A 20,732-nucleotide genomic window follows, 5' to 3' on the forward strand; every position below is an offset into this window, starting at 1 on the left:
AGGAGAGAAATTATTGGGGCTGAGCAATAGCAATAGCAATAGCAGTAGACTTATATACCGCTTCATAGGCCTTTCAGGCCTCTCTAAGCGGTTTACAGAGAGTCAGCATATTGCCCCCAACAATCTGGGTCCTCATTTTACCCACCTCGGAAGGATGGAAGGCTGAGTCAACCCTGAGCCGGTGAGATTTGAACCGCTGACCTGCTGATCTAGCAGTAGCCTGCAGTGCTGCATTTAACCACTGCGCCACCTGAGCCCTTATTCCCACTCTTAATAGTGGGAAGTAACAGAAATTTTCAGTCATAATCAACAGAAAAGATAGAACACTATTCCATTTAAACATACTGCTTTTCAGCTTTTAAAAATTAACATCTTGTTCCACTTTTATTACTTCAAAAATGATGCACCTATCAACTAAAAATATGACAACTCATTCAGCAGAAGATGGCACACCACAAAAACACTATTCATATGCAAATGAACTTGTCACTTCACATTAACACCTACCATATGACACCAAGACAGCTATTTGCACATTTTGTCTTTTTTATGGAACATGAAGATTTGCATGACAGTCTACAAATATACATAGAAAAGCTACTCACCTGTTTTTGGGCTCTACAAATGGAGAGGATCCATCTGTATCAGGATCCAGAATATTGTCTATTTCATTTTGTGTTTTTTCATACATCTTTTTTCTATCTGCCAAGCCCTTGTTGTCAATTTGTGGGAAATCATAATAGCCTTTCCGCTTGGCTTTCAATCGCAATTTGTTGCGATAGTGTTCTATATCAGACTTCTGTTTCAAGGCTTTGTTAATCTGACAATAAAATTTAAAAGGGAAAATATACAAATTAATAAAATTAGACTATGAGTTTTTAAGGTGACTAATTCTTTGAAACAATAAACACAGTTGGAGTTCATTCAACCACACTATTCAGAACTTTTTAACAATTATTTTTAAGGCTTTCAGATAAAGTGTGATGCTCCACATACATGTAGCGGTCACTCAATCCAAATGAAGGCAGTAATGTCAGATCCATTGCTTATAGTAATTGTTTAAAAATGGAAAAGAGTACTGAATCAGTAATAGTTTAATGCTAACACTTCAGCAATCTTGGTCAAATTTTGTTTTAAATAAATGTTTTAAGTATTTCTAATTAAACAAGCATAATCTCAATGAGTTACATGATTGAATACGATATCTTTCTACAAATCTGAATGCATGATTACTATTTAGATGCTTCCATTTACTTATTCAAAATAAAAACTGAATATGAAAGCTGAAGGACATTTGGATGCCCTTCTAGTTAATTCCATTGCTTCAAAAAAACCTACAGAGCTGCTAACAGTTCTCAAATGGTGATTAACTACTTAGGCCTACAATTACCAGGTGAAGAGAATAATATTGATGAACAAATTATCTGATCTTTTAATCCAGGGGTGTCAAACTCGATTTCATTGGGGGCCACATCAGGGTTGTGCTTGACCTTGGGGGGGAGGGTGGGTGTGGCAAGCTTGACATAACTCCTGTCAGGGGCACCTGTGGAGGCCCGAGTGCTCTGCCAGTGAAAACAGGCTCCCGAGCTCCGTTTCAGCTGCCACAGCCTCCTGCAACCCTCTGCCAGTGAAAACGGAGCTTGAGAGCGCCGCAGGCCAGATCTAAGTACCCCATGGGCAGATCCAGGGCCTGGGCCTTCAGTTTGACACTCATGTTCCAACCTCTTGTGGTTCCCTATTTTCAACAATCATGGACTTCTCTAAGCAACTGGACATTTGAAAAAAAGACAATTTACTCTTAAAAACCCAGGAAAGACTATTAAAAATCTCTAAAAGTTTCAGATGGCAATTTCAGTTATGAGACCACGATTAAGAAATGGAAGCTACATGCAGAACAGAACCCACAGATCACAGCAGATAAAAGCTTTAGTTGGAGAAGCTATCTATAGATCCACTGTATAGAACTGCATAAACTTAGGAAAGCTATCAGAATTCAATTGATTTCACCAAAACATAAAAAGAAAACCCTGATAAACATGGAACATTTGTTTATTTTATTATGTTTATTAATTCATTCAATGTATATAGTCCATCCAGTCAACTCGAGATGGCCCATTTGGGCTCTTAAGTGCTTTGGATTTACTTGGAATCAAAAACTGTACCTTCATATTCAATCACATAATATTTTTCTTGAGTGAAGCATCTGAAGAGAATACTCTGGCTAATAGTTGTCTTTTCAAATTACTAAAGAGAATTACAGAAATCTCTTTAATAAGATTTATTAAGGGGAAAGGGAAAGTGATAGAATTCCAGCAAATTCTTATTAACTATTTTCAGTTTAGAATCAATGTATCTCAGTATAGAATATGGTGATGGTGATAAGAATCTTTTTCTCAGGATTCCCGTGACCTTAGGTACATTAGAAAAGAGGCAGCTATCTTCACACACAATGTGAACATTTACAGATGATTGTTTATATAAGTCACTTGAATCCATAGAAGCTCATGTCCCATAATCAATGAAACTAAAAGAAATAATAAAGCTTGTATAGGTCAGCAAGACACGTCTGAAGCATATCTACAAATCAACCACAAAATATTTACAAGAAAGAAGGAAAAAAGTTTGGAATGGCATTCACAGCCCCGATTTGAATATTAATCTAAATTTGTAGAAAAATCTGAATATACAGGAGACCCAAGAATATTTCTAAGCTATAAGAATTCTGCAAGAAAAAGTGGAGAAAAAAATCCCCCCCCCCCCCAAAAAAAATGATTTTGAATTACAACATTTTTACATGCAACTATGTCAAAACTCATGGCTTCAAAATCTCAAGGACTGGTTTGGAGAAAACTCAGCAGCACTTTTTCATGCCGCTGTTGGTAAAAATAGGATCGCTAACATGATCGTCAACATCCAATAATGGATATGACATAAGAAGAAAAATGTCAAAATTCAGTGTCAGTAAATAACACTAGTGGTCTATGCCATGTCCCAAAATGGAGGCTCAATGGAATGCACTATAATATAACCGCAGTCTAAACCATGCAATGTAGAACTGAATAACTCTGTGTGACTGGGCAGTTTTTGTGTATTAAAGGTTCTCAAATTACCTTATCACAGCAGAGGTAAAAAGAACAAATTTCAGCAGAGTTTTGAAAGATTATTTAAGAATAAAGAAGAATCTGATTACACATTCACATATCAAGGCATAGCTGAAGGTAATATAAACTATAGATGGTAGTTTAGGAGAAGAATAGATGTAGTATAAATACAAACACAACACTCCCCTTGGAATGTCCTCCTTAAGCAAAACATCTTGACATACAGTATGTACATAACCTGCAGTAAGCTTCATTATCCTTCTTATCCTCTTGTTTTCTTTTATCTTCCCCACAGGGGAATATGTTCACAATTATATGCAATTATATTCATGCTTTCTTTCATAATTTAGAATATGACATCTATGGAAATTTTTATAATATAATCTTGAATCAGAATTTCATATTCATTATCTAAAAGCTCTCTTCATAAAAGCTACATTGTTGAGAGTAGTTGCATGAGAATAAAACTATGATGAAATGGAAGGATTTGCCATCCTTCCATTTCATCATCTAAAAATTGTTTTCTTTCTAAAAGCTAATCTTTAACAATCAAAGTATTTTACTATGTGTAAAGGTAAATAAAGAAAAATAATGCTATTTGGGTTTCACTTATTTAATGGTGAAACTGAACAAGCATTATTTTTTCATTGTATACATTTACACACATTTGATGCAATTAATTTGATGAAGATTAATCTATGAGATATTTTTTCTTCCATTTGACACTATGTGTCATGCTCTTGGTAACAGAAAACAAAATTCTTAGAAACCTTTTTTAAAATATTTATTGAAAGAGAAAAAAGATTAGCATACAGAAAAATTTAGACAACTGGATACTTTCATTTTAACGCACAATTTATCTTTAAACTTGCTCAGTCAGGGACTTCTTAATCACCTTGCTACCAATTGTTGGATGGACAAGAGAGATCCTAACTGTTTTCCTGATAACGGGACAATGTGCAATTGTTCTGAGCTAATGGTACACTGCAAAATGTTTTCTACTTTCCCAGGCTCTGAGAAGCCTCTAACATTATACTTTAAATACAGATGGCAAAGGGGAAAAAAGAATTTCTCCTCTAAGAATGGTGCATATTTATCATTTCAACAAGGTAACAGAGGAAAACATATTCGGAAGAAAGGACTGGCTGAAATGACTTTGATCTGCCTCTCAGAATTGTTGCCAGAATCACTGGACGATTCCACACACAATTTTTTGTCTTTGCTGCCAAGTCACCAATTGGCTTAGTAGTCCCATTATTGAGCATCCCCTCCTCATATCACTTCTTTAACAGATATCCTCAACATATAACAGAAAACCAATTATGAGATATAGTCTTACCTCCCCATTAAGAATAGCTGTATCTTGGGTCCTCTCTGTTCCTGGCTGTGCAGGAGGCAAAGCTACAGGCTTTATTGCAATCAACTGTACAGATCCAGAAGATGTGTCAAAGGGATCAATGGCAGATTTAGCCACATTGTCAAACAGCATGCTTCCATCCTCTTCATCACTTAAAGGCACTAAAATAAATTAAAATTTAGTCAGTATATTATTTTGGCATTTTACATGTGGGCCACTGTGGGAGAAAGTAAAAATGAACTATGCTAGATACAGTAAACTGGAAAGCTCATTCTTCTACCTAGAATTATCACAGAAATGAAAACTATATTTATTTTTCCTTCTAATGTTATACTATATACCTTTTTATGATCCTGCAATTCCTTAATGTTCTTCCTGGTGCCTATGTGGGGTTCGCAACAGATATTTTTTCTTTGTGCCCTGGTAGAGAAACATCTGCCACTCTACCACCATTTGAGGGATCTACAATATGCTGATGATACTCAACTCTATATTTCGCTCTTGGTGAGCCAAGCAATGCTATGGCTACCCTCTTGTGGTGCCTGGAGCCTGTTGGGGCCTGCATGGGGGACAAAAGGCTTCAACTGAACCCTGGGAAGACCAAATGCGTTTGGTTACACAGGGTTCTGGGATCTGAGATGTTGCCATCTTTGACTCTGGATGAGATGGAACGCCCCCAGACAGATCTGGATCACAACTTGAGGGTTATCCTGGATTCCAACTCTGACTTGAAGAATAGGTGGCAGTTGCAACAAGGAGAACCTTTGCACAACTTCATATTGTGTGCCAATTGGGTCCTTTCCTGGATCAGGACTCCCTGCACTCAATCATCAGGCCCTAGTCATCTCATGGTTGGATTATTCAATCTTTCAGAGATTGCTCCAATCCAAGAAAAACCCTGTTCCCTTTCCCTCCACATATTCAATTGGAGAATAGCGGCTGTGCTTTCATTTCTTTCCTGCATGTTCTTTCCTAGTTTTGTCCTATCTAAACTACTTCTGCATGGCACAAAATCAGAAACTCTAGATCACAATGTATCCCATTAAAGATAGGAATGTTTATAAAATCCTCATAAATATAACTCTTCATCCCACTACAGGAGAACATTTAAAATAATCAGACCAAGGGGATGAAAACATATAAATTAAAGGTAAAGGTTTTCTACCATTAAGTTTAATTCCTGATAACTACATGTAATGGCTATGAAGATTTCTTGGCAACAACATGGAAGTGGTTTGCCACTGCCTTTTTAGAGGATGTTTTTCTAATTTCTTAATCTGAAATTTCCTGGTGTATTTTTACGAATAAAATAACCATTTCACTCACACACACACTCACACACACACACACACACACACACGTTGAAATCTAAATATATAGATTTTATAGTTGCAAATTCTCAAATACTTTTTCAACATTTGTGATGCTTTGGTTCACTTTAAGATTGTAGTAAAATTCCCAGAGGAGGAATATTCTCCTCTGTCTTCTGCAATTTTCCTTCTGCCTCAGATGAGCTAAAGTATATATTTCTCCAAAGTGAATGCAAGTAAAGGAGCTAAATCAGTCCATTATTTCATCTTTAGTGCTTAAACAAGGATTCACAGCTTCCGTGCCATAAGGCAACATTCATTCATTTTCCTTTCATTCTGTTAAAAAGCTACCTGAAGCCAAAATGTGCGGCATCTAATAAATTAGCTTTATAATCAGAACAGCTACAGTAGTAGCAGCAGCATTTTTCTTATAAATGTGCCACTGTTATAATTTGCTGATAACAAGAATGTTTCCTGAAAGTAAGATCATCCTTTGGATAGGGTAAATGTAAATATTAATACAATGTGTTAATAAAATGTCAAAAACTAATTTTCTACCTTAAAACCATGTAGGCAAAATAAGAGCATTATAATGCTATATGCAGAAATCAAGATGGGTTGAACATAGCAATGAATTATTTCTCTTTTTTATTTTATTTTATTAGTACTGTAGGTTCTTGAGAAGGTGAGCATAATCAGAATTTTTGGTGCAGTTTTTGTGAATTTACGGGGAAAGACATAGGTTTGAATCCATCACAATGACATCTTCAGTTTCCCCATCATATATATGACTTGATGTGATAATTCATGCTCCACTGAGATGGGACATCTCATAATTCGTTAGGAATTTAAATTATATTTATAATTGGTTTTGAGAAGAATTCATTCCTACCCAAAAAATGTGATATCTTACATTTTGAAATTCACTTGTAAAGGATTATGACAAATTTTCCTTCCCATTTAAAACAACAGCTGTTCAACCAAACTGTGCATTGTGATAAATATCATAAAGCTGAAGGAAGCTTAGCATAGTCTTTATCTAAAGCTACTGTTTTACCCTTTGCTTGTAATCACCTCTACAGCATCCTTTATATTCATTACATCCAACTTCTCTTTCCAAAGCTCAGGTAAGCATTTACTAGAAAATAGAATAGTTACTATAGAAACTGCAGTTCATTAAAAAAAAAGATTCTGCATATTTGTACCGACACTCTTATGCTGCCAAGATCAATGATGTTTATAGGAAAGGAATATCATGTGGCACTGCACAAAATTGCATGCACCTCATCCCACCTCCAACTTACGGAACAAACATTTTGAGTCCAAATTTATACATGCTTATTTGAAGTTAAAGGATGCTAAGTTGGAAATCCAAGAAAACTGTTGTGTAATGTTTTTTTCTTTCAGGTTAGGGTTTGAAATTGCAAGTTATGAACACAAATCAGGAACTCCAGGAAAGCTGTCTCTGCCCTAATCTGTAGCCCTTGAAGTACTGACCACTCATTTCTAAAGTTCCAGCTGTTGTACCATCCCCGCAGTCACATAGTTGCGATTTGTGTGCTAAGGAACCAGCTCACACTTATGACAGTTGCAGTGTCCCATGGTCATATTATCACTGTTTGTTAACCTTCCCCACAAGCAAAATCTAAGAGAAAATCAGCAGAGAAGCTCACATATTGCTTCATAAAGTGCCCCTTCCCTGGCTCCTTGCATGTTTGCTAACCTCTGACCTGGTTCCCCTGGTCCTCCCTACACTCATGAGTCATTGACGTCTTTGACAATACATCCATAAAATATATAGAATATGCATTAAAATGGCAATTAAAAGAAGTCAAATGAGTTAGAGAGAAAGAAAGGAAGGGGGGGAGAGAAATTTTTAAGGTTTCAAAGAATTTACAAGTTATTTACAAGTGCCACTAAATTCTTTTCAGTGTAACAATGCAGGAGCCTGTTGCCCATCTATTTTAAAATAAGATTAAAATGGCACGCAATGAGGTCTGAATATAAGACATCAAATGAAGAGTCCTACTCATACATTAGCTCATCTGTTTATTACATGAATTTGACAAGTCTTAGAAGCTTTGAAGACTGCCTTAATTAAATTTGGGAAATGAATATTATAGATATCACATAAAAATGGAACAGCATTAAAAATACTTCGGTGGGAAATGATTACCCAATGACCCATGAAAAATGTTTTTCGTAATTAAACTGGAAAGGACAGGGTTTAAATTAGTTTCCCATTATTAAATTAAATTCCCAATCCTAATAACAAGTTCTACAGTTCGACCTTTCTGCCTCTACTAGTTCTTCAAATGTGTATTCCTTCATTCACACGTCTTGGTAAGATGTTATATGTCTAAATTAGGAAAGTTTTAAGAAGATTAAAGCCTATCATGAGATGCCACTTTCCTCTTAATCAGAGAAACAGGATTTAAAATTGGTTTGCTACTATGACAACCAATGAACCAGTCTTATATTTGATTTCCTAAATAAACCAATGTGAATGGAAAATACAGTTTTCCTCATTTTCTTAAGAGATAATATATGTTTAATTCTTGCCTTTAAAGGTTGCTCAGCTAATTTATCAAAATATTCATAAATTTACAGTCTTATTAATTGGATTTGTAAAATCACTTCTGGAACTAAAACACTGTATCAACTAGCTGTTTGGATTGTTCCAATTGCTTGTTCTTATCATTTACTGTTCTAATATGAACTTTTTTTCCCATGTATATTTGGGGGGGACGGGGACACTCGCTTCAAAGGCAGGGAGTATCATATACTTGGCACACTGAATATGTACAGATGGAATATGGCATGACACTCCAAAACTGAGCACAAGCTACTGACAGAAGCTACTGGTTTAGACTGAAAACACAACTGAATGAGCTATTAACTGTACCTATAAAAATGAATTCATCTGGTTTAACTAGGTGACTTTGACTTGAATAAGATCTTCCTGAATTTATGTATTCTTTCAGCTCTGTTTCCTTTTCTCAGTATTTGGTTCTATCTGTCTATAATTCAGAACTGAAACTATATTTCAACTCAGTTATTCTGCAAGAGGCAGAAGTATTTTACTTCTATACTTGCTTAATTTACTGAGGTTATATTAGATCTCTCAAATTATCCCTTAGACTTATCAAGGAGAAAGGAGCATTTTTATCTAGTTGACTAATAATAAAGTTAATAAAGAACTTGGGAGAGAGTCAAAATACTGTCTATAATCAAATAATTTAATAGTGACTGCCATACCATGTGCATGAATCATACAAGTGGCAAGAAAATAGGGGCAGTCAGGCATAACACAGGTTTTGTAGACAGTAAACACAAGGTCAATCAACATGGACTCAAATGTCTATACACCAATGCACAGAGTATGAGGAATAAACAGGGTGAATTAGAAATTCAAGTAAAAGAGGACAGATACGATATTATTGCCATTACAGAAACTTGGTGGGATGAAACCGATGAATGGAACATACAGCTAGAAGGATTTAAATTATTTAAAAGAAATAGACCAAATAAAAGAGGAGGTGGAGTTGCACTATATATAAGAAATAACTACATCTCTACATAAATAGAGCACAACAATGATGATAACTATCTTGAATGCATTAAAGGTTGGGGGGGGATGACATTGCCATAGGTCTATACTACAGGCCACCCAACCAAGCAGAGGAAGTAGATGAACTTTTTGCTAGTCAGATAACTAAGGTATGTAGGAAGCATGCCACAATAGTAATGGGAGATTTTAACTACCCTGACATCAACTGGGAAACAAACTCGGCACCAAGTGGAAGATCCAACAGGTTCCTAATAAACCTAGCAGACGTTGTTTCCCAAAAACTAGAGAAGGGAACAAGGGGATCAGCCATATTGGACTTAATTCTCACTAACAGAGAGGAAATGATAGAAGGTGTTGAAGTCACAGGAACCCTGGGGGCAAGTGACCATGCAATATTGGAATTCAACATTATGCAAACACAAGTAGTAGAACAAAGTCAAACTAGAGTCTTGGACTTTAAGAAAGCTAATTTCAATAAATTTAGAGAGAGCTTGGGAAAAATTCCATGGATGAGAATCCTCAAGAGGAAAACAACTCAAGAAGCTTGGGAAATTTTGAAAAATGAGATTACAAAAGCCCAGTCTAGCACAATACCAATGAAGAAGAAAAATAACAGCTCCCAAAAGAAACCAGCATGGCTGCATAAAGAACTCTCTAACAAATTGAAAGACAAAAAAGATAAGTATAAAAAGTGGAAAGAGGGGGACATAACTAAGGCAGAATATCAGCAAATAGCACAAGCCTGTAAAGATGAAGTGAGGAAAGCTAAGGCTCACAATGAAGAAAGGCTTGCCACAAAAGTAAAAATTAACAAAAAAAAGCTTCTTCCAATATGTTAAAAACAAGAAAAAGGTTAAGAAAACAATTGGTCCATTGCTATGAGAAAGTGGCAAGGAGATGACAAGCAACAGGGAGAAAGCAGAACTATTTAACTCATGTTTTGCATCTGTCTTTATACAAAGGGATAAAACAATCGAAACTATCAAAAACAGCACCACAAAAATCAGATTAGGAACACAAATTGAAATAGGGAAGAAAACAGTAAGTGATCACCTGTCTACCCTAGACGAGTTCAAATCACCAGGACTGGATGGATTACACCCCAAGGTTCTGAAGGAACTGGCAGACGAGATCTCAGAACCACTGAATTATATCTTTCAGAGATCCTGGAACACTGGGGAACTACCAGAGGACTGGAAAGGAGCTGATGTGGCTCCCATCTTCAAAAAAGGAAAAAAAAATAGATCCAGGAAACCACAGACCTATCAGCCTGACCTCAATACCAGGAAAGATTCTGGAAAAAATAATCAAGCAATGAATTAGCGAACACCTAGAAGCAAACAAAGTAATAGCCAAAAGCCAACATGGGTTTGTCAAAAACAGATCATGCCAGACTAATCTTATTGCATTCTTAGATAATGTGACAAAATTAGTGGACCAGAGGAATGCTGTCGATATAGTTTACTTGGACTTCAGTAAGGCATTTGATAACCTACTACTAGATAAAGTAGAAGAATGTGGGTTGGATTCATAACTGGCTGACCAGCTGCACTCAACGTGTAGTCGTCAATGGAACTGCATCTACATGGAGGGAAGTATGCAGTGGAGTACCCCAAGGCTCTGTTTTAGCCCAGTACTCTTCAACATCTTCATCAACGATTTGGATGAGGGAATAAATGGGGAACTCATCAAATTTGCAGATGACACCAAGCTGGCAGGAATAGCCAACACTCCAGAAGATAGGCTCAAGATACAGAAGGATCTTGACAAACTTGAACATTGGGCACGATCTAATAAAATGAAATTCAATGGTGAAAAGAGTAAGATTCTACATTTAGGCAAGAAAAACAAAATGCACAGGTACAGTATAGGTCAGTGATGGCGAACCTATGACACGCGTGTCAGTGCTGACACGCGTAGCCATTTGGGGTGACACGCACAGGATTTCATGCGATTCATCCTCGGCTCCTGCACGGCCGCCGAGGATGAAAGAATATGTGCTGGAGGAACGGGAGGGCGGACGTGTGATCTCCCCCGCCCACACTCACTTACTATATCGCCGCCGCCCCTTTCTGAGCACAGGGGCTGCTGGTAAGGCGTGCGTGCCGTGCGCATACACGTCATCAGCGCGGCGAGGGAGGACCCGCAGGAGAGGAGCGCGGGAACAGTGCGCGCCTCTCTCCAGTCAGGCCGGCACAGAGAGTCTACTCCTGGGACTGTCGGTTACGACCACACCACACTTATCTCAGTTCACGGCAAGGCTGTGGAGTCTGCTGCTTCCAGCTCCACGTCCTCATCAACATGCCGCTCCGGCCCGCCCCCGCTATGAATATTCATATTCTTCACCCTCGCGTCACTAGGAATATTCATAGCAGGGGCGGGCTGGAGCGGCATGTTGATGAGGACGTGGAGCTGGAAGCAGCCGACTCCACAGACCTGGTTTATGGCACCCCAAACAAGTTCAATAATATCAAGGGCAACATACGAAATCGACTGATGAACAAAGAAGTTACTAAGCAGGTATGTTAAATAATTTGTTTTTGGTTTATTAAATACAATTATATATTGCAATTATACATTTTTGTAGTTTAAACTATAAATTGCGCAAAATTATGTTTTTGTCGAAGTGACACACAACGCGAGTTATGCTCGATTTTTTGCCGATTTTTGACACACTACGCCAAAAAGGTTGCCCATCACTGGTATAGGTGGTACCTTGCTCAATAGTAGTAACTGTGAAAGGGATCTTGGAGTCCTAGTGGACAACCATTTAAATATGAGCCAGCAGTGTGCAGCAGCTGCCAAAAAAGCCAACACAGTTCTAGGCTGCATAAATAGAGGGATAGAATCAAGATAATGTGAAGTGTTAATACCACTTTATAATGCCTTACTAAGGCCACACTTGGAATACTACATTCAGTTCTGGTCGCCATGATGTAGAAAAGATGTGGAGACTCTGCAAAGAGTGCAGAGAAAAGCAACAAAAATGATTAGGGGACTAGAGACTAAAACATATGAAGAACACTGTTCCCTCTAAGGTGCGCGGCTGCGCGGCCACGCACGTGGCAAGAAACCCCCGTGCAGCAGTTTCTAACTGCCGCGCAGAGATTTCTACCAAAGCAAACGTGGGGAAGTCCTTTGCAGGCGGCTAGAACTGGCTGCCGGCAAAGGACCTCCCCAGACTTGTTTTGATGAGCCGCCCGTGGCAGTGGTGCCTCTCCCTCCACGCGGAGCACCTGAGCTGACCCCCGCGTTATCCCTCCCCCTTCCTCCTCTGCCATGCTTTTGAGGAGCCATAAGGCCGCGGGAGCTAGTAGGAAAGCGGCAGAGGTGAAGGCAGCGGCAGGGGTAAACCAGAGCCCAGCTGAGGTGCTCCAGCGGAGAGGGAGGCACCACCGCCACTGGCATGGGCGGGGGCGCCAGCAGGAGTGTTGCCGGCTCCACCGGCAAAGAAGGAGAAGAAGCAAGAGGACTGGCGGCTTTGCAATGCAACCCCCTGATCCCGCCAGCTGCGGATTTGATTCGGCGCAAGCGGGGGCCGAACACATGCTGCGCCAACTTTGCGCCGCGTCTTTGCTGTGAGGCAGAGTAATTCAACCCCCCCAAAGAACGTATGTGTGTGTGTGTGTGTGATTCCGCTTGATGAGATGGTGGTAGAAAAAGTATATGAATTGCGAATTGGATCAAAATTGGAGGCCAAAGGAGTGGAGGGAGGGAAGGAAGGAAGGAAGGAAGGAAGGAAGCCCTGCCCCCTGTGAAAAAAACTGAAGATGGAGCAGTGAATGAATAAACCATAAAAGCAACAAACAGTTAATGCGTAAGTAAGCTGAGGAGCAAGTTCTCAACTAAGGAAGAAATATAAGAAAGAAATATAAAAAACTCAATATGCCAAAACACTTATTTTAGTCTTCATTTAATTACTTGTATTGTAGTCTGATGTAACATCTTTTTAAAGTTAACGTTAGTTAGAAAAGATAGGGTACAAAACTTAAATAATAAAAAAATTGTACATTCATTTTGAAAAATAAATGCAATACTTGATTAATTTCATATCTTTATTTAAAATAGTTTTGGCATGGCATATGATTTTATTGACTCAGTTGGAAATGATGTGGATGTTGTATCTGATTCTGAGGTATATATATTCTTAAGTAACATAACATATAGCATATTGTCCAAACTTGCTAGACTATTTAATTGATCTTACTACTTTAAAGGGGGAGAGTTTCATGATAAATTATTTTATTACATTTATGTTGCATTTATATATTATATTTATTACATTTATATTCCACATTATATATTTGTATTGTTATTTTAGTGTTTATTGTCAATTTCGATAGATATTATATTGATATATCAATACTGATTTTAATCATACTAAATAACAATTACTGCTATTATTTATCAGCATTAAATATTTACAGTTTTTAATATTGAGTTAGTCATATTTTAGAATAATTTAGCCACCAGATGGTAGAACAAGAAGCAATGGGTGGAAAGGCGAGAAGCAACTTAGAACTGAGGAGAAATTTCCTCACAGTTAGAACAATTAATCAGTGGAACAGTTTGCTTCCAGAAGTTGTGGATGCCCCAACACTGGAAGTCTTTAAGAAGATGTTGGATAGCCATCTGTCTGAAATGGTATAGGGTTTCCTGCCTAGGCAGGGGGTTGGACTAGAAGACCTCCAAGGTCCCTTCCAACTCTGCTATTGTATTGTATTATTGTAAGTATGTAAAGCCATCATTATTCCTCTCTTTCTTTCTTGCCCCAAACTGCAAGAAAACTTGGGACAAGCAAAAACAAAAATTCATCCATATAGTTTAGTTAACATTTTTAACTTTTCTATGGGTTCTTGTAGGACCTTTTCTCTAAAAGGAGGATTGATTTCTAACCTTCATTATTTATTCTCACTAGGTATCTAAGTTAGTTCACATCACTTAATGAATGTGTGAATAAATCGGTTCCATCAGTGAAATAGGAATGAAAGCAGCCACCATGAAGGAAACTTGGGAGAGACAGAACTTAAAGGAAAAAGGGGAAATTGCTGCAAGTAAACACTTGCCCTTTCCTTCTATTTGCTGAGGAATATTAATTGCAATACCCCTGGAGCAAGATGATTGATAACTTCCTAATAAAATGTTTATAGTTACTGGATTAAATTCAGGCTTAGCATTCTCACAGCAGATTTATATTGAGTTTTTTCACACTGAGTTTAATCTTTTTTGTATTTTATCAACAATCACGAAGCCTGGAAAGACTGAACAAATATTGTATGCTATGTTTGCAATTGCACTGTATTGTTCAGCAAAATATTTATTTTTGCAATAGGGCTAAGTTGAGCCAGACAGAAGTGGGCATCTCTTTGAAAGTATGCCTATAAGGCAAATAAAAATGCACTGCACACTTGGTTTTTCAAAAGCCTTTGACAAAGTTCTTCTTGAAAAAAATACTGAACAAATCCAGCTGCCATTGGGTATATCAACAAGTATTCTTATAGATTGGCAACTTGTAACAAACAAAACAGAGAATAGGGGAAACGCCAATTTTAATATTGGCAAGATGTGCAAAGATGATCTATAAAGATTTCCACAGGGACTGGTATGCTTTTTAACTTATATATAAATACCTCGAGTTGGGGTTAAGCAATGAAGTGGCCATGTTACCTAATGATAAACTATTCGTAGTAATAAAATTGAAATGGTAAACTTTCAGAGAGTTCAAACAGCAAACAGCCTGTTTCAGTTTCAGCTTCAGTACAGCTTGATTAGCACAAGCAGCTGATTGTCAGTTGGATCGGCCTCCTGACTATCAGCTGTCTCAGGCTGCAGGGATTGCCATTACCTATTGCTGCCTCCGTGTGCCCCATTTTCAGCCTCCATGTGCCCCATTTCCCGCCCATTCTGATCCCCACCACCTGGAACAGGTGGAAAATGGGGTGCACAGAGGCCGAAAATGGTCTGTGCGGAGGATGAAAACGGGGTGCATGGAGGTGGCAATAGGCTATGGCAATCCCTGCAGCCTGAAACAGCTGATGGTTGGGAGGCCAATCCAACCAACAATCAGCTGCTTGTGCTAATCAGGCTGTGTTGAAATTGAAACACGCTGTTGGCTGCAAGGAGGCAAATTGCTGGGAGGCAGAGACAGATATTTTTTTCTTGTGCTAATCAGGCTAAACTGAAATTGAAACATGTTGTTTGCTGTTTGCTACAAGGAGGTAAATTGCTGGAAGGCAGAGGCCAAAGGGTGGGGGCCGGTGGGTGGGTGGGACTACAATCAGTGTATAAGATGCACCCAAATTTTCACCCTCTTTTTTGGGGGGGAGTGCATCTTATACTCCAAAAAATACAGTACTTGAAGCACTTGGTACCTTAAAAAATTATAAGAGAGAAAACATACCCCCAAAAAACAACCAAAATGTTAATTGGTCAGGGCAGTTCCCCTAAAACAGTGGTCCCCAATCTTTCCAGCTTGGCGGAGGCCGTTGGGTGGGGAGGGGAGAAGGGATGTTTTTGCGCACATGCATGCACTACTTTCACAAGTGCAGCTTCATGTGTACACTCGCGCACACCACTTCCACAGCCCAGTTCTGAATGGGCTGCAGCATGGCACTGGGCTGCGGCCTGGGGGGTTGGGGGATCTCTGCCTTAAAAGGAAAGAATACAGCTATTTAAGCTCTTTAACATAAGAAGGAGTGTAATGGGAATTTTGGTAGTTTATAAAATTGTGTATCTCCTAGGTAATGTGGATAGAATGATTCAGGATAATATATACCACATAAATTGACATTTGCTATCAGCAGTTGTGGTAATGGAAACCAATTTGGATGATATTAAATGAGGACTGGATGTGTTAGTAAATAGTAATGACTATTTGCTACTCCTAAAACACAGACAGTATGGCTAAAATACTGGTTACCAGGAAGTAACAATTAAAGGAACTATTATCCTCCCATTCAGGCTAAAATGCCGTTGGATGCTCTTGCCCTGCAGAGCTCTTCTTATATATTAGCTATAAATATCTTACTCTCATGATTTCAATAGCTTTGCTTTAAATAAGTTTACAAGTGGATGCAACTTAATACAAAGATTTTCTTGTTTAAATAAGAATCTCCTGGTGAATGAATTTCAATAACAATTATCTACATTGTAAAGATTGATCAGAATTATGATGAGCTTGATCAAATGAAACATTAATACAGTTTTATTTAAAATGCTATTTTTGAGGCATAAAAACAAAAACTAAATAAAAAATAAACACACAGAAAACAACATATCATGATCATATAATAAAAATAAGATGGCAATCCGGAATGATTCAAGAAAGGATTTTTAAAACACAGTCTTTTAGCACATTAAAATATTATGAATGTAAAGTAACATGCAGTGGTTTTTTTTCAGAAAATCTTTAAAGACTTAAACTTTATGAAAATTAATACTAGAGATCACTTGCTGTGAATAGTTAGTATACATATCTGGCAATACTAAAATTTGTGGACACTTTTCTGGAAATGTATAAATTTATCAATTATACACAAATATAAATTCTTATGCACAATACTACTAGCTTGTTCACATTTAATAGCATCACTTTTGACCAATATATTGAGAAAAATATTCTATAATATCATGTAAGTTTTCAATATTAAGCAGTTTGAGGATGATCCTAAGATTTTAAGAGTATATTAATTCAACTGTATACTGCTTCTCACATATACATTTAACGCAGTTCTTTTTACCCATTTTAAGTTGCGAAATTTCATATTATATCATTTTCATCAGCAAAAGACATTGTTTATTACAATTTATTTCTAGGGTTTAAGACAAAAGAAGTAACACTTTACACAACATGAACAACATCATATAGCATACTGAAAATTAATATCCAGTTGTCATTAAACATAGCTGGCAACTTAAATCAAAAGCCTACTTCTCTTATTAGGACCACGGAGAAAGACAACAGCATGTTACAACTTGGTACCACAATTTTTATACTTAATCAACAAAATTAAGGGATGTTAACAAATTTGGCCCAATTAAAGCAACATCAAAATAGAAATGGAAAAGCATGTGTTATAAATCAAATTTAGATTCAGACCATGCTGCCCTATTTTTTTCCTAATACACCAGGAAATGTAGCAGTGACTAAACATCGAGGTCATACTAAAGAGGTGGTCTACAGAAATCAAATAAGGGTTATAAATAAACAAAAAGAAAAAAGAAAAAAAGAGAAGTGCATTATAGACATATAGGTATATGGCTTTAATTCTAATTAACTGTAATATTATATTCAGTATTCTATTTTCTATGGTAATCAATCTCCATGGGAGAAATGGAACGTAATTTAGTAGATCATTCACCAGGGCATTCTCACCATTTCTTTTTCTTCCTTCCTCTTTTGTCACTTTCTGCTGTGCTGTAACTTTCTGTGGAGAGCCTCGGCCTGAATTGTGCTTTCCTGATTCGTTGCTGATGACAGAACCATTTTCACTCAGCGACCGGCTGCAAGTAACCATAGCAACAAGGAAGAAGACTAAGTTTTTACTGCATATTTGTCATTTCAAGGTTATTGCATTTGTTTGGCCTGCATCACCGCCTATTCCAAGCCTGATTTTTATGGACAAATAAATATTTATAGTACGTTGCAATGAAGAAACATAAAAACAGCAGGAAGGCATCCATAGTATTTCCAGGGGAGGGGGTTGTTATAACAACCAGAAGTCAGAACAATCTCTATGCGTGGCTATTGTTTTCTTTATAAGCTCACAATAATAAAGGGAAAATCTTGCAGCAAAAAAAGATAAAGGTTTTTTTTCCCCTCACATAGAGGCCATTAAATAAATAATTCTCAATACATGCATCTTTATTCTAATATTGGTTTAGCATATTGCTACAGACTCATTCCATGGCTTTTTATATAATCAGAAGAGAAATAAAGAATATTTCCCGGTAGGGAATTCATCTTTAGCCATATTTCAAAAATAGCACTAGGCTAAAGGGCACTAATAATCTAAAATGTTTAATAGTCTCTGGAAAGAGGGAGAAAGCTTTTTTTTAACCATTGCAAGATTTCCTTTTGTGAATGTATAACTAAGATATTCAGATGTGGATTCATATTCCTGTTCACAGCCTGTGTAAATATTATGTACACATTTTCAAACAGTAAAGCAAGCAGCAGGGCACAGCTGGTTTAATAGTCAAACCTGCAAGAAAACAGGAACAATCTGCTTACATTTTAAAAATAGCCATAAACCAACCACCACACTCCTATGCCTTATTAAAACAAGCCATGATTATGAACTCTATTTTGAATATAATTCATTTCACTCATCCTTACTTGGATTGGAACAGTTCATCTAATGTCTAGATCTAAGTATAACAGCAAAGAATGAACAGGTGTAAGTGTAACAGCAAAATAGTTGGCTGGAGATGAAGTCAAAATTTGTAATCTCTTCTATGTCACTGTCCTTGTTCAGATGGCTTTGGATCTTGTGCACCAATGTGAAATTAGAAAAGGATTTCTGTATTGTGGAACCAATTGGGTGTCTAGGGCATCCCTCAAATATGAACCAATTTCTTTGCAGCACTATAATTCCATTCAAAACAGGTTGATTAGGTCTCACACATGCAGATATTTTAACAATGCATTATTTTTCTTGATATCTTGTTTAAAAATCTAAGTGTTTAAAACTATATCTGTGCCACAGATGTTTGAGCAGATTTTTGTGTGTTTGAAAAGACTGAAATTGTAAGCACGGAAACCATTACAAAAATCTGTCAACCATCTAATCCCTAGTATTTCTGCTGATCTTGCTCACCTCTTTCTTGTGTCATTGGACTTGGCAGTTTTTGCTGTGCTCCCATCCTGAACGATTTCCCTTTCCTGGGATGCAGGGGCATCTCTCACCGGAACAGGCAAAACTACAGTCTCTTGGGTAACAGGCAAAACATCATCCTCAGTCCCTTGTTGGCCTAAATGTTGCTTGGCGTAGTCAAAACCTTGAACCGGCTGGAAAAAAAGTGGGGACTCAATGATATACATTGCATGTATCTAAAAGTGATGAAAGTATGTACTTAATGAATTGGTATTCACTTTAAGTATTTTAAAGCTGAACTTAAAGCTATATTTTCCCCCACAAAATATAACATCTACTGTTTAAACAAAGTAAGATTAGTCAAATTTCATGCCTCCATTTTTGGCTGGTGTGACTGATGGGATTCAACTTCTTAGCATCCCTAATATCCTCATATGAGTTGCAGTTAAAATGGCAACAAAGGCAAGAGATTCCAGGAACAGTGGTGGTAAAAAAAGAAAACACTGCAAACAACAAGTGAGCATTTGAAAAGCATCACAGGATGATATTCGATCTGGCACAAGTTTACTTTTAAACAGCTACTGACTTACTGGACTGAAATCAACAAAAAGATTCAGACAAGTAGAAAAGAAAATATACTTTTGACCTTGCAAAAATTACTTGCCTTGAAATATTAATCTTGTAAACTACAAAATAGAAACCAGTATTTCACACTTTTAAACTACATCTTGGAACATATCCATTTTTAAACTTTACCAGTGGGACACAATTGTCTGTTATCCACAATACCATCTGCTTCATGTAAATATTAACTATTCTTATGACAATAAATTACATAACAGATGTATTACATATTACACAAGTACACCGGTTCTAAAATAGTAGTTTAAACTGAGCTGTTACAATTTGTAACACATGGTTTAAAACAAATGGAAACAGAATTCTTATTTCAATTTTTTTTAATCAAAAATGTATCTGTAACTATCACACATCTTAAATTTGAGCAAAAGGAAGATAATTTAAGTGCTTAGCTTAAGTTTTATGGCTTTCCCTTTGGTATCATAGGAAGGTGTTCTTGGGAAGCAGGACAGTTTCACAATATGTAAAGTAAATTTAAGGGGTAGAACTATAACATCCACTGTCCAAATATATTGTCATATATTTGGGATTGGAATGGAAAAAAATAGGATGCCTTAACAACCATTGCCAGAACTATAAATATATATACCGTATTTTTAGGAGTATAAGAAGCACCTTTTTCCCTCAAAAAAGAGGCTGAAAATCTGGGTGCATCTTATACACTGAATTCAGCCTCCCCAAACCCCACCCCCTTCACCAAAATGGCCGTGCAGAGTCTGCAGAAGGCTTTCAGAGAGCTCCTGGGGGCTGGGGAGGGCAGAAATGAGCAAAGGCTGTTTTTTGCTCAGTTTTGGCTCCCCAGCCCTCAGGACAACTCTATAAGCCTCCTAAAGGCTATCCATGGCATTTTTTTTTTTACATAAAACAGGCCTGTTTTTTTTAAAAAAAAAAACGGGCCATTTTTGGGAGGTTTGTAGAGTGCAAAAACTTTTTTTTAAA

General features: G+C 37.2%; 1 protein-coding gene across 1 annotated transcript in view; it reads right to left on the reverse strand.

Annotated features, from left to right (window-relative positions):
- Positions 1-20,732, reverse strand: part of KIAA1549L (KIAA1549 like) — a 96,316-nt gene that overhangs the window by 35,724 nt on the left and 39,860 nt on the right. Inside the window, exons 11-14 of the mRNA XM_032209558.1 lie at positions 19,158-19,348; positions 17,714-17,841; positions 4,441-4,619; positions 606-820 (exon numbers count right to left, since the gene is read on the reverse strand). Coding sequence (XP_032065449.1) covers positions 606-820; positions 4,441-4,619; positions 17,714-17,841; positions 19,158-19,348 — 713 coding nt within the window. The remainder of the gene's footprint in view (positions 1-605; positions 821-4,440; positions 4,620-17,713; positions 17,842-19,157; positions 19,349-20,732) is intronic.

This window comes from Thamnophis elegans, chromosome 1 (assembly GCF_009769535.1).
Source record: "Thamnophis elegans isolate rThaEle1 chromosome 1, rThaEle1.pri, whole genome shotgun sequence".
Classification (NCBI taxonomy): domain Eukaryota; kingdom Metazoa; phylum Chordata; class Lepidosauria; order Squamata; family Colubridae; genus Thamnophis; species Thamnophis elegans.